General features: G+C 40.4%; 1 protein-coding gene across 3 annotated transcripts in view; it reads right to left on the bottom strand.

Moving 5' to 3' along the window:
* Window positions 1–1138: 1138 nt before the first annotated feature.
* LOC122884969 (constitutive coactivator of PPAR-gamma-like protein 1) overlaps window positions 1139–15609 on the bottom strand; it is a 36939-nt gene continuing 22468 nt past the window's right edge. Inside the window, exons 11-17 of one of the 3 annotated variants that reach the window (XM_044215532.1) lie at window positions 14645–14894; window positions 14340–14454; window positions 13406–13615; window positions 6942–7140; window positions 6534–6663; window positions 5243–5339; window positions 1139–2778 (exon numbers count right to left, since the gene is read on the bottom strand). In XM_044215532.1, coding sequence (XP_044071467.1) covers window positions 2461–2778; window positions 5243–5339; window positions 6534–6663; window positions 6942–7140; window positions 13406–13615; window positions 14340–14454; window positions 14645–14894 — 1319 coding nt within the window. In that variant the 3' untranslated portion in view covers window positions 1139–2460. Of the gene's footprint in view, window positions 2779–5242; window positions 5340–6533; window positions 6664–6941; window positions 7141–13405; window positions 13616–14339; window positions 14455–14644; window positions 14895–15609 lie in introns of those variants that run through there. The other 2 variants (XM_044215539.1, XM_044215544.1) reach the window with 2 other exon arrangements.

The raw sequence follows: 15609 nt of genomic DNA, 5'->3' as shown, positions 1-15609 counted from the left end.
ACTTGTACTTATTTTGATAAGTGTATTATAGTGTATCATATTTCGATTTGCTTGCAGACTTATTTATTATTATATCTATTTCTATTTCTATTAGTACTTCTCCTGTGTGACTGACAGCCAGCAGCTGTAACAAAGAGTTTCTGATTCTGATTATAGTATATCAGATTATATTGTATTATTAAGCATAATATAATATTATTTATTAGATCAAAAAATTAATTTGTGATTACAGAAGCCACAGTAAAATATATGCCCTTTAGCCATTTTTTGTAGGGCAGGGTCTCGGGTACCACTGGGGAAACAGCTGGATCAGTAATATTTGGACGTTTATGGGTAATCCTTAGATTACACACTGGTGAAGGCGGACTTTAGACTAAATATTTAAAAATGACACCGTGAAGAAGGCATTGAAACATTTACACCATGATCTAAGGAGGTAAAACGCACAGAAAGTATTATTGTTTCATATAGTTAAATGACTGAATAAAATTTAAATGTTGGTGTTGTTTTACAGACATTGGTTGGTGGCTAGTCAGTATTTCTAATGCTGGCAGCGGCTCTGTATAGGGGACCGGGCATTGCTGTATTGATCACCGGAAAATGACCACATCTCTGGCTTCACAATAATATTCACAAATGTTTTGGGCCAACAGATCCTTTTGCGTGCTTGCATTCATTTGCAGAAGCTCAACAATACTGAAGAAACTATTTGACAGATTAACTAAGTCAAAGAAATCTGATGACCGGTCCCAGAAGTTCTTTGGTTGAGAACTGTCCCGACAGTATTAAAGCTGCGTGTTAGTGTGCGGATAGATTGTTTTCAGAAAATGTAGTATGTGTTCGTATTGATGCTAGATCTCACAATGATGCTGCAGGTCAGAGTTCAGTTTAGGAACTTAAGTATCGTTCATTACATATGCAGCGATATCACGGTAAGGTAGGCAGGTAATCTGTGACAAGAATCATCGTCTAATCTGGCTGAATTTAAAGCAGATTTGCTCACTCTACTGCTTTAAAAAAATTAATGCAGGGAGTTAAATATGCAGAAAGTCAGTCAGTGAGCAGGGAAAAGGTGAAATATTAATGTCTACATGCTGTTACAGTATGATGAGGGAAAAATAAACAAACCAACAACAACTTGTACTAAAAGAATATAGTTTTATTAAGCATTGTAGCTAAGTTGCCTTCAAATACACCACGCCACAATCCATCAACATTCAGTCCAACCCAACAGCAGTTCATTCTTTTACAATCCCACGAGTTAGGAAGAAACTCCGATCAACTCACATAGAAGGTAAGCTATTTAGCTCTTGCGGGGGGGGGGAATACACCGTGTCTCTGATCACTAATGACAGATGAGAGGGAGAAAGTCAAAATTTGAAATGATGTTTCTGGTGTAGAAGTAGTATGAGTGTAAAAACAACACTAAAGTAAATCTCAAAAAGGATTACTGGCTGACGGCTAAAGTCTGAATTGGAAGGTCGAGCACGTTGCTACAAAAAGGGCGATGTTTGATCAAAGCTTTTTATGGGATTTTTTTTTTCAGATATTTGACTAATGCAGAAAACAGCAACAGAGAACAATACAGTGTGAATACACTATTTCAAAGTGGCTATATAACTTCTTGTTTTTTTAATTAAATGCAACAGAGGTCAATATCACAACAAAAAAAAAAAAATCAAGGTCAGAATAAAATCTGTTACTAACAATTAACACCTTTTATGGGCTATCACTGATATTAGCCATTTATTTAATTTGCAAATGGCCACAGTACCTGTAAAGATGGAAGAAAAGGACAACATGCTTAATAACTACACACCTGTTAAACTGCGAACCATGCAGGTTTTTGTTGAATGCTACAGCTCTACATTTGATTCAAGAAACCAAGCTGAGTATCAGAGTTTGACAAGATCTTTTGCATCTGATTGTTAGAGCCGTTTCTTGAAATGTTACCGATAGCTTAATGACTGAGATTACACGGAGCTCATCTGAACTAATGGACAGAGCTGCTTAAACACGAACCAAACTAAAAGTGGTGACCAAGTCGGACGTGTTGCATTTTCCTTTTCTCATTATACGTTTGGTTTCCATTAAGCAGTTACAGTGACAACATAAAATTGATAACCGTACTATGGCAAACACATGGCAGCAAGTACTGGAAGAGTATCAACCTATAAGAACTAAAATATATCAAAATTAAAGCTTCTTGAAGCTTTAACATTCTAACGAAAAGGAAAAGTATCATTCTCATAAACATGTAGAAATCTTGGTGATGAGGAAGTGAACAACTCCTTAAACTAGCAGTGTGTCATATATCTCGTGTTCACTGAGAGGGATCCGAATTTCTTTTCTTTTTTTTGTCTGAGAGGAAAAATGTACATTGACTGTAGGCTTTCCAAATTTCCAGATATCCTAACCCTGTTCCATCTTTCATCCTTCACCCTCTCTAGAAAAATAGGCTTACTCTTCTGTTTTTAAGACGGCGGCCTCCAGACCTTCATCTCTATGGCAGCCGCTGTCTACATTTAGTGCATTTAAGTGAGGATTAGAATTGCACGTCTTGGAGTCGTTGCTAAAGGCACTTTCAGGTTGGATGAGAGCCCTGCATTCCTCTTTATCTCCATTCAGCTGGTCTGGCTCTTTGTCCTCCACACCGTTCTCTGTGGCTGAGCAGTCGCACGGTGCAGGGGAGGATTTCCTCTCCTCTGGCTTGGGCTTCTTTCTCTCCTTAACTGCATCGTGTCCAGATGTATGAGCAGGCTTATGAGCAGGTTTACTCTGGTACAAAGAACAGACAAAAAGGATTTTAAACTGATGCCAAAGACCGTTACACTGCAGCAGTAAATGTGAGGGTTCCACTTTAAAATCATGTGAGACACGGAGAAAATACAGATGTGGGCTGAAAGTCCTGGTAACTAACAAAACGACTTGAGAAGGTAATTGGCAGTAAAATAAAAGGGTTTTAAAAAGGGCACAAAGACCTGCTGAGGGATGTTTAGTTCCCACTCATCCCATGTTGAAAGTGCAAACAATGGTTGTGTATTCTGTTGTTGCCCTGTAATTAAACAGTGAAAAGAACAACAGCTGTATTTTGATCTTTGTGAAGCACATACAGTCTATGGTGACCCATAACAACTGACATGATTATCCCACCTTCTTCAAAGAGAGACACTTGAGGTTGTTTTTCCAATTTTTGAGGAATTTATATTTCACCTATAGTACCCTGGCCCATATGCCCTTAGACTAGATCCATTAAATTTTACATTTGGGAAGTCTTCCAACTAATAAGCTGAACATTATTTGTTTTTCCATTTCATCAGCACACTATGCTTCCCTCCAGGGCAGCAGGTCCGTAGTGCACAAACCCTAATGTATTTCGTGACCCCCCTAATCATTCCTCCAGCACCACCATCAGGACAGAATTTCCACTTATACACAAGATATTTCAAAATCTAATGGGCAGACTGCCATTGGAATTACTGACCACGTCCATGCGTAACAGAAGAGGACATTTCGGTTTTGGACACTTCATGAGCTTCTGACACTTAACAAAACATTGCAGCGTCTATGAACCGCTAGCACGTCTCAGTGACTCAGAGATCAGAGTGAGATGGTGAATTAGGAACTTAAGATGTCTTGAATTGTCTTCTTCAGGTCATAAGCCCTTTTCAGACATGGAATCTGCATCAGTGCTATCTGTTAAAGTGATGACTCATGTTATTCAGACATAGGTGGTTGTACAAACATGTTTGTTATGGCTTTATTCTGACATGATAGGACTATCGTAGAAAGAGCCACAATGCTTGAGTGATGTTTGGCATCTGTTGCACAAGAGCGGTAAGTTCAAGGAAAAAGATGATGATGATTACTGTGGTTGTACAATGTTGTTGGGTTTTTTCTTCAACTCTTTGAAATCATATTTTAGACTGATCTGACGAGAAGAATCTCCTTAACGACTACATCAGCACATTCACTATATTTCCTAGTTTATTAAATAGATTATTTTCTATGTGTATTTAGCATGAGTGATACAAGTCCAGGGCTCTTAAGAAGGTGGAACAGAACTGTTGTATCTGTGTGTATTTTACCTTGTGCTGCTGTCGTCTTTAGTTAACGTGACAACACAGAATTCAAACTTGACCTATGTTGGAAGTATTATGGAAATGTAACTAGGTGCAACCTTGCAAGATTAAGGTTATAACCTTTACGTGAAAGTGCACTTATTCAGGCATGTGACCAACGTGTTTAATTGCCATCACATTTATGTATTGAAATGCTTGGCTTCATTTAGGCTGTATGGAAAAAACCTGCAACAAATGCTGCTGGTATACTGGCATAAAGTTGAATCTGTCTGGCTACAAATGGACCTGTCTCTCTGCTTAGTGAAGAAAATCTATTAAAAATTGCATGCAGTGAGAAGCTACCACAGCTAAACATTATTTCTAATAGTGACACCGAAACTAAGGCCAACAAACAACATCTCGGACCTTGATTTCACACTGTGAAATTGATACTTTTAGTCCTGTGCTCTGACTTTGACATTTGCACTCACAGACTGAATGATAATGACATTTACTGACATATCAATATTCAACAAGAGGGTGCATGACTGTTGAAGTTCATGTGTAGGACTAAGTGTTTAAAGGCCCGGTGTGTAGGATTTAGTGGCATCTAGCCGTGAAATTGCGGTTTGCAGCCATTTGAATACCGCTCGCCTCGCCCTCCCCTTCCAAGCGTGTAGGAGAAACTACGGTGGCTGCAAAACTCATGAAAAACGCAAAAGGCCCTCTCTAGAGCCAGTGTTTGGTTTGTCCGTTCTGGGCCACTGTAGAAACATGGCGGTGCAACATGGCGGCCTCCGTGGAAGGGGACCCGCTCCCTCTGTAGATAAAAACAGCTCATTCTAAGGTAATGAAAACTCAACGATTCTTATTTTCAGGTGATTACACACTAATGAAAACATACTTATGAATATTATATTCCATTTCTGCCAATAGCTCCTCCTAAATGTTACATACCGGACATTTAATAAGCACAATTTCAAATTGATTGAGAGCAACAAATATGAGGCAAGTGTGTATGCATTTTTGCCTGATTTCTGCCTCTGTAGCTTTTTAATGTGGAACAGACCTGGGTGGATTTATCAACACGACAGCTCAGGGAAAATTTCAACTCCCAATCTGTGTAATTAACTGTGACTGTACGTATTGATCATGTGAAGAGTGATTAATCACTGACTTACCAGGTACGCTCCCTGACTCTTGAAGACTCGAGCGTGGTACCTGCCTCCTCGACCAAACGTCCTAAAGACGGGCGTGGAAATCACACCTCTGGGACGACTACAGAAGACAGAAACAAGTCCATGTGGTTTACAAATAATATTATAAAGAGTACTAAACCTGCTCTATATGAAAAGTGCAATGAGATATCTTCTGTTATGAATTGGCGCAATATAAATAAAATTGAAATGAAACTGAATAAATAATAACAGAAAAAATAGGTAGTAAAGTTCTTTCTGTACTTAAGGCTCGGACATACTTTCCGCGTCCACAGTTCCATTCATACTACAATTGAGGGGCTGCGTCGGTCTGTTGTTCCACGCATGTGCATTTCCCGATCCACACTCCATTCCAGTTGGTGGTGGTAATGCACCATAACCAACACCATGTTTTATTCTGTCCCTGCCTCTCTGCCCTGGCAAGGGAATGTTAGTACATGTACTTGATTGTAACAGTAACGTAATCAGAAGGGAAGGGAAAAGCAAGGTGAGCAGATTAAAGTAGTTTGTGAGTCAACACTACAACAAGGTGGAGGATTAAGTGGAATTAAAAGGGTGAAATAAGAAATAACCTACTAGAAATAAGGTAATGTATTCAACAGACAAATTTAGGGGCGACTGTGGCCAAGTGGTAAAGCGGGTCGTCCACCAATCGGAAGGCCGGCGGTTCGATCCCGGCTTCCCAGGAGTTCCCAGCCCACGTGTCGAAGTGTCCTTGGGCAAGACACTGAACCCCAAACTGCTCCCGAGGGCTGTGCCTTCGGTGGGTGTGAAAGCGTTACTTTCTTTCAACTGATGAGCAGTTAGCACCTGCCATCAGAATGTGTGTGAATGTGAGAAGTGTTACACTGTTTATTATTAAAAAGGCATTAATGCTTTTAGAAATGGATTTGTCTATTTAAGTGAATCAAAATCGTGTTTTGTTTTGGGGTTTTTTTTACTTATGGCCTTGATGCCCTGGCATGTGGCCTTGCCCCTAAAATTACGAAATTCCAGGCCTGCCAAACACCATAAAAATCAAGAGGGAGAAGAAACAGCATGCGCATTAGGAAAGAAAATGGCGACCTCATGATAGCATTTTATATTCTTTCTACTTGTATTCTTTCAAAGACGAATTTTAGAAGTGTGGGTGGAGCATGCGCAGTCTGTGCACTTGCTATGCGTACAATCTGTGCGGTCAGCGGAAGACGACATTTATGTCACGCGGACCAAAGCGGACCCTCGAGGACACGTAAAGTCTGAAATTTGGCTTTACCCTCTATTTGGTCCACCAACAGACACCACCTGGACAGGGAAGCCTCCTCTTCCTCGGCTGCGTCGAGCTCCAGCCCACTGACCCACCACAGTGCCAGCTATCTCCAGCTTCCCACCTTGCGATGAGATTCCTTGAAAAACAAATGGTGTTAATCTGTGCAAGTGCATCCATGGTGCTGCACCCTTCTGTTGACTTATCTCACACGTTGGTACCTGGTCACAAACACCACACAGGGAACACAAATACAAAATCTTTCACAATGATTAGGTAGGGTTTGGTTTGGTTTAGGAGGGATGTGAGAAGCTTGAAATTCCAAACTAGTAGGATGGAAAATGTATGAAAATACTTACTAATTTTAAGAACAAATACAAAACTAAATGGCCTGCTGCTGTTAGTGGCTGTACTCACCAGGCATCCCTCTGCCTCTCCCCTGAGGAGGCATCATAGGGGGTGGGGGGTAGAAGGACCCAGTGGGGGGGTAGAAAGGCATCCCGTGAGGAGGTGGAAGTGGCGGTGGTGGGAATGGAGGAGGATGAGGTGGCCGAGTGAAGTTGAGACCTTCCAGGATGCTCTGACGCATCTTCTCCACCTTGGCAACCAGCTCAGCCTGGAGAGAGAGAAATTAATCACAGCTTCTGTAAACAAACAAATCATTCTGTTCATTTACGCTTGCTAACCATTTCTACAATCATTCTACAACATGAACCCAGAAAGGATGTCAATTAACAGACATGCATGTCTCTTGCTGTCTGGAAGAGGTTGTGCCCAGTTTTCTTGCTTAGCCAAAAATATTACTTATTACCACTATTGTCCACACCAAAAACCAAAGTTTTATTTGTTTGTAAAAATAGGGTCAACCTGCAGTGTTTCACTTTAGGAGGATAGTGTAAATAAAACATGCGGCCCTCGGACAGCTATATTTACTAAAATGTCTTGCTTAGTGCAGCTTTAAGCAGTTTTCGCCTGTTTTGAAAAAGAATAGTTGCACAACTGGCCGTGGTGTTTTATTCCTGACTACCACTGTTGCTCGTTTGTTATGTCGCCAGGCGTAAGCATGGAGGGAATCATGCGTTTATCGTGTGTGTGTGTGTGTGTGTGTGTGTGTGTGTGTGTGTGTGTGTGTGTGTGTGTGTGTGTGTGTATCTGTCCACGGCTAATCAATCAAATCAAACAAACTACTGGACCCATCAGCCTAATATTTTTTGTGCACATTTATGATTGTATGCTCTCGTGGAGTCAATTTTTATAAACACCTATTTTATTGACTGCTCTGTTACTACCACCATGGACTGCTGCCTCCTCTCTCCTCTTAACCAGCCCCTAGGTAAGTACGATAGTTAGGTCAGTTAAGTTATGTACGTACTTAAGTTAAGTACGTGGCGTGGTTTAAATGTTAGTGAACTTAATAAAATAAGTCAACATTGACTTTTGGACCCATCCATCCACTCTGACCTTGTTCGTATGTGGACTTTGTCGCTCTTTATACTAGTTCACCTGCCATTTTCTTCTCTATGACTTACATATAAAATGAGATGCGCCGTCTCTGCACAGTATAAGTCAGTAGAGACTAAATGGTGTGAAATGACATGTGAAAAGCAAAAAAGGTAATGTGATAACACAAAATGACTATTCATACGCCATTTGGTGATACCAGGCCTGGCGGAGATCTGCACTCTACTGAGTGCACTCTTCTAGTTTTATTGTGAGTGCAAAAATTATTATTGTAATTCACTTTAATATTGATTTAAAACATTTTTAAAACATTTTCAGGTAAGTCAGTGCAGTTATCAAATCAGCAGCTACTAAGTGTCTAATCAATATTAGTCTTTTGTCAGTGTTTAATCGTAGAAAAGGTTTCAGTCGTAGTCATCTGGACACTGTTTTCAGAATCAAGACATTTCGGCTCCCATCCGGAAGTCATTCTCAATTGTGAAAAAATTGGACGGGAACTGGAAATTTAAACTACTCTGAGTTACATAAGCCCTGCCCTCAGGAAGGAATCTGCCTGAGTATCTGTAAATAGCTAGTTTCACCTGAAACTGACCTAATAGTTTCAAGATGGCCCAGTAATCAGTAATCAGGCCTATTGTTCTCTGGCTGCATCTACTTCATCACTGTTAAGTGCCTGATTAGCATGTGATAGGCGTGACCAAGGTGATAATACACTCTGATAGACTTTGGGCAGATTAAATCTCAGACCACCATTTCTGTTCAAAGAGGGGTTCTCTTTCTTCACAAAAATGGCTTCCTTGACGCCCCGTTCAAACCAGTGAGCGGGGTCAGTGTCAAGTCAGTGTTTAAGTGTCTCCCTTACTTGAATCGCCCACGGACATTCAGCTGACTCTCTGCCCAGATATGCTGTTGTTGTGATGTTAGCTACAGCAGCAGGAGAGTTGTGAGCATCGCTGTCTGGAGCTGCTGTGCTGGCTCTGGGAAACCGTCTCATCCTCTCTGGCTGTTAGCTTTGCAGCAGCAGCTGTAGGGACAGATTGCTAACCCACAACCTAGCTAACGTTAGCTATATTACTTGCTGTGTTGTTGTTCACTCTATATTATGGTATTGGATTTCTCCAGAATCGCATACTCCATCTTAAATGTTTGTTAATTATGTATGTTGTCTTGCCATCAACTCTTGATTGCAATTGCTGTAAATTGCTTCTATGTTGTTTCTTTATCTAAATGTTATGATCTTTATTTCCTGGTTCAGAAGCTGGTTTTAAGCCTGTTTCGCTCTGTTCGGCGACAGAGAAAAACAGGTCCAAACAGGGAATACTGCTCCTCCTGTGCATCTCATTTGATGTGTGATTGACAGTCATTAGTTAGTTTACTTAATACTTTCGGACAATACAGACCCTTTTCCTTTTGTACCCCTTATTGATCTTGCTAAAAAGATTGATGATTCACGTCCTAAAACAAAAGTTAGGCTACAGAGATGTGGTCAGATGAGTCATCCTTCACCATATGCTCGACAAGTGGGCGAGTGCATGTGTGGCGTACACCAAGAGAGCGGTACAGGCCTGAATGCTTGACCCCTACAGTGAGGGGATTCAGTGGCTCTGTAATGCTGTGAGGGGCATTTTGCTGACATGGTTTGGGTCCACTTGTCCTCTTAGAGGGAAGGGTCACTGCAAATCAATACAAAGTTGTTCTGAGTGATCACCTTTATCCTATGATGAAACATTTCTATCCTGATGGGAGTGGTCTCTTCCAGCATGACAATGTCCCCACATCCATAGGGCTCACTGAATGGTTTGATGAGTATGAAAATGATATGGCCTTCATAGTCACCAGATCTCAACCCAACTGAACATCTATGGGAGATTTTGGACCGACGTGTTAGACAGCGCTCTCCACCACCATCATCAAACCTGTGGGCATCCTGGTGCCCTGGCGGTTATAGACATTATACTGTAATCGCAATTCCCGTTTGGGTTCCGGCCGACCCAGGTGTGTTGCATGTCATTCCCTCTCTCTTTCTACTTGTTGTCGAATAAAGGCTAAAATGCCAAAAAAAAAAAAAGTTCAAAGTAAAAATTGCATTTCCCTGAACCCAAGGTGACCTCTTCAAATGTTTTTTTCTAACCAACAGTCCAAAATCCAAACATATTCAGTTAACACAAACAGAGGAAAGCAGCAAATCCTCATATTTGAGAAGCTTTAACCAAATAACTTTTACATTTTTGTCAATTTTTGACTTAAGGATATGAATGAAATCAGGCTACATATGCTCAGGCTAATATTGTGTTGTTTTTTGTGCAAACTAAAACTGCAATATGTGATCAGTGTAAAAACTGAGCTCTTAAGGCCTTATTCTGCTTCAAACACAGTGCTTGTTGGATCATCTAACAGCGTCTGAAACCCCCTCTCTAATGACGGAATTCAGGAGGGCTGCATCCCACAGTCTTTGTAACTTTCCGAAAATATATTGTACATAGTTGGGTGAAAGGTTGTGTTTTAATTCATGTTTATGGATCAGATTCAAGACCAACAAAGCAAAAATCAGGTTTTATGATTGTTTATGAAGAAAGCAAATGTTACCTTAATAACCTGCATGAGTTAAGCATCAGACCTCTTCAAATTTTTTACCATAGAAACATCAAACCAATGTACTGCTACAGCACACAGTGAGCTAGCTGAGCTAGTTGTAAGCTAGTTCATGCAGAACATAACTTTTTTGCCTAAGATGGACTTTTTAGTCTGATATCTGTGGTGGTGTGAGTAGGGATGGAAAGATATACAATATTATCACAGATCGGGAAAAAACACTCAAGATAAGTTGATCGTGGAAGAATTTCCATTATCGGGTTAATTGTGAATATCCTCACAAGTGACAGGTTGTTTTTTTTGTTTTTTTTACTAAAAAGGGTCCAAAGTAGGACAGTTTAACTCTTATTTTTGTTAAAGGATAATTACTGTAATTGCTAAGTCTGGGGTAAATGATAATATATACTGATGCAATTGATGGAATTGTTGTCTGTAGCATTTGACGTCATAGTAGAAAAGAAAGAATAGACTCACACAATGTTGCTATTTTTTATTTATTTATTTATCCTTTATTTATGCAAGGGGACCTTATAATTTATGATTACCTTATTTAAGATTGTTTGCAGGGTATCTGCAATTTTTCTAAGTACAAATTTAATGACTTAAGACCTTTTTTAATACCTCTAAAAAGGAAAAAATACCATTACCGCAGCAAAAGAAATCGCCAAACTACACTACAGTATACACCGTTAGAGTTTTATTTTACTTGAATAACGGAAATATTCAGTGCACATTAGCTAACATAACTACCTTCTCATTAACGAAAATACAACTGTATGGCAGTAGTTTGATGAACGCTAGCAGGGCCTGAAGGCTTTGCCAGAGCAGCAGTGGTGTAGTATCCAAGTATCCAGCTCCTTGCATTTTACTAATGTAGATGTTTAAGGTTGAGCAACATACCATTAAGCTTGTCCAATCATGTTTTTATCACCTCAGAAATATTGCAAAAATCCAATCTATTTTAAATCTTACTGATGCAGAAACTGTTGTGCATGCGTTTATCTCCTCACGCCTCGATTATTGTAACAGTTTGTTCACTTGTCTTAATCAAAAAACTTTGAAACGACTGCAGACTGTACAGAACTCAGCTGCTCGGCTGTTAACCAGGACCAAGAGGTACGATCACATCACACCTGTTTCAGCCTCTTTACATTGGCTCCTGTTTGTTTTAGGATTGATTTTAAGATCTTATTGATTACTTTTAAGGCTCTTTGTGGCCTGGCTCCAGACTATATTTTAGACCTTTTAATCCCTTATGAACCTTTATGTAGTTTGAGATCTTCGGGCAGGGCTCTCCTGTCTGTTCCTGAGTCCAGGATGGAAACTGAGGGGGACAGAGCTTTTGCTATAAGGGCCCAGAGGCTCTGGAACAACTTGCCTGAAGGAATTAGGTTGTTTGAGTCAGCGTCTTCTTTTAAGTCTCGTCTCAAAACACATTTTTATCTGAAAGCAGATCCTGATTTTACCTGAGCTGGCTGTTTATTTTATTGCTTTTCTGTATTTTATTTCTCTATCTGTGAAGCACTTTGTACTTTGTTTTGATAAGCGCTCTATAAATAAAGATAATTATTTATTTATCCTTCATCCTTCAGTTTATCACAAACATTCAAAATCAGCACATTTGGAGATACATGGTTTTACACTGGATGGGTATAGGTACTAAAGCTGTCAGACAAATGTAGTGGAGTAAAAAGTACAATATTTGACGCTGAGATGTAACGTTAGTGGAGTAGCATAAAGCTGCATGAAAAGAAAAGACTCAAAGTAGAAGTTCCTCTCAAATACTTGAGTAGCCTAAATGTACTTCTTTACATTCCACCACTGCAGGGCGGACATATTTGCAGTAGACAAATCATCTCTAGTACGTAACTTACAGCCAAACTAGCATTAGCAGCGTACGACTCGATGGGCATAGTACTTTTTCCGAGTGCTAGCATAGCGCTTGTGCTTTTGAGATTCCATTTGAGAATCCGTGCTTAATATTGTCCCAAGTTTGAATGTTTTGCCAAAAAAGTTCACATTGCGCTTCGTACGAATCTCTGGAACTTCTAATTGAATTTGCCTTTACCCATTGCTGAGCCTGCATTGCTTGCTCACAGCATCGTGCTCTTGGTATTTTCCTTTCCCCTCCCCTCCGTGCAACCCTCAAAACGGAAGCTGGATAAACACGTTCTTCTAGTTTAAAATGCAGCCTGTACACAAGGCGTACCACCGCAACCTACCAAACGGAGTGTACACTATCTATTTAACGTACGAACAAATAGATATTAGTCATTGTTGTGAGATATAAAATACTGGTAAAATAAAACAAAAACTGAAAAAAAAAAATATAGAAATGCTCTTTCATTCTGCCTCAGATCAAATTTAATGCCTCCCCTCCTACAATTCCAGACATTAAGACATTTTTAGACCTTGAATATCAGAAAACGAAACTGAAGACGTTTTAAGACTAAGGATCCGCGAGGAACCTGTGTTTGATTTTCACTAAAAAGATATCCTATCTGTGATGTAATAAAAATATGTTTCTTAACAAAATGTAAGATAAAGTGATTCCAGTAAGTTTTAGTGCCATTTTAAGAGCGTATTTTATTGATTATCGGGATAATATCGTGAATCAGAAAATGGAAATGGAACAAATGAGAAAAAAGGGGCAGGTCGCATGAGTTCAATAAAGACAGGCAAAGGACACAGAAATATTAATTGGGGAGGCAGTGCGTCTGACAGCAGGCTTTCTGTGCCACCTTTGAGTGTGTGTCTATTCAGAACAGCTATAAACCCTTTAGTCTGAGCATGTTTTGCTGACTTGTGAGTGGTGTGAATGAAGCTACCTGACCATCACAGAGGTCAATGAGCTGGGCCTTCTCCCTGTTGACCCTGATGAGTTTACTCTGAAGCAGCTTGCCATCAAAGTACATCCAGGGACAGCAGTGCTCCCAGGGAATAGGCTGTCCGCACGCATCGTTGGCGAACAGAGCCATGTCCACTCCGCTCATGAACAGAGCGGCCAGCTGGACTCCTCGAGGGTCCAGGTTGTTGATCTGTAGAAGAGAAACAGTCAGACTTATAAAATGTCCAAATGAAAAGAAAAGAAGACAGTATGTTCCTCCAACAGCCCCATTGAGTATTCAGATGAATGAAGTGCAAAGCAAAGCACAGAGCAAGCGCAAGCAGCCCATTCACTCCCGGCTGCCAAAATACTGAGGTACACAACCTAATCGAGCCAACACAAAAAGCCAGCAGACACAACCTAGATGTTCTGGCACAGCGAAGTGCAGACAGGCTGACAGAGCTAGACACAGACAGACCACAAGGATGAAAGTTCACAGCTCGTGTGGATGGTTTACATTAACAAAAGGTCAAATGAGAACGAAGCTCCAGCATTTTTACGACTCACTCTGAGACATGGAGTTCATAAACCATCCACACATAACACAAGAACCCCGCAGAGTCACTCAAAGCTATGTAAAAAAAAACATCTTTTAGTGCAAAGCTACGGCTTCAGGAACAACATGCTCATACAAAACAGTGTTTTGTATGAGCATGTTGCTTTATCTGGAGAATATGAGGAGTATCCACAGAAAGAGGACAATATGAAATCTAACAGGAGTCAGCCAATTCTCTCATCAATCAAAATTACATTTAAAGCAGTTAAATACATACGGACCAAGTAAGCAATTGACAAGATGGCAGATTATAGCCAGGACATTCATGACGTTTGCATTTCTCGGACACTCCTCATATAATAAACACTACAAAAATCACCTTCAGTTCCTGCAGCTGGTCAGGCTCATAAAGTTTAGGAGAAAGTGCTTGGGCTAGGAAAGCGTCAAGTTCGTTACGACGCAAAATTCTTACTCCTGGCCAATGTAACATAAACCTGAAGCAAAACACAGAAGGTTAACAGTGTTACAAATACCAGGAACTGATCAACTCACGGTCTTAATAAATCCTCACTCCCTTTCAATTTACTTCACACTGGATTCACTTGTCACCTAGACAGTGAAATCTACATACTTTATTCTGTGTGTAAAGCTACAGTCTGTCCTGGATTTCAGCAATCTACTCACCGCAGCACACAACAGAGCACCAAGAGGGGCGTGGGGACGTTGGCAGGGTTCAGCATAGCTGGAGTGTCGGAGCGCATGCAGGCCAGGAACGCTCTCATCCTGCGGTTCTTGTCCTCTACGGCCTTCCCCAACCACAGCTTCTTCAGGTTGGGACAGGTCCACTCTCTGAAGGGCAGAGCCTCCACCAGCTCTGGAGTGTGGGGAGACTTGCCTTTGTAGGCGGCCCACTCTTTGACCATGACATGTGTATCTGGAGAATAACATTTCAAAGAGATCGGGGTTTGTATTTATCAAGTGTTCCAGGATCTCTCCAAGAAATAGCACTGAAAGGTAACCGAGGACTAAAAGCACTACATTACACCTACATTTACTTTCAGCAATGTGGATAAACTCCTGGTGCCTGTCATATAATGTGCATACCAATGCCAACTAAGCATAATATACATTTCCATCACTTTAATTTAATAAATTCAACAATATAATCATGCTATTTTCAACACTTTGTTGATCTAGATTACTCATCAAGTGTTGTTGTCCTATTTCAGTCACTGTGGATGTATGTGTGTTACTGTCCCAGCAAAACTGTATAATGTAGTAACGTACCACAAGATGGCAATAGCTACATTTGAAGCACCGTATGGAAACCGTGCAAGTCACTGTATTTTTCACAACATGGTCCTGCAAATGTTTCACAATAAAAGCCTTGTTAAGAAATTAAGGGATTCTGTCGACTGGAATGCTAGATGCAGTAACAAAACTAACAAGGCAAACAGGAGCGGATCAGAAAACAAGGAGCCTTCATACTTAAATATGAGCAAATATACTTATCAAACAGAGGGAATTAGAAATATAGGCATGTCTCTAATATAAGCCTGCTTCTAATAAAAGCCTGGTACCCTCTGCAGTTGGGGTAATTAAAGGCCCCGGCCACTATTTGAAAGTCAATAGGTGACGGGTCACTACTT

This window comes from Siniperca chuatsi, linkage group LG2 (assembly GCF_020085105.1).
Source record: "Siniperca chuatsi isolate FFG_IHB_CAS linkage group LG2, ASM2008510v1, whole genome shotgun sequence".
In the NCBI taxonomy this organism is placed as follows: domain Eukaryota; kingdom Metazoa; phylum Chordata; class Actinopteri; order Centrarchiformes; family Sinipercidae; genus Siniperca; species Siniperca chuatsi.
This window is presented reverse-complemented; position numbering and strand designations above follow the sequence as displayed.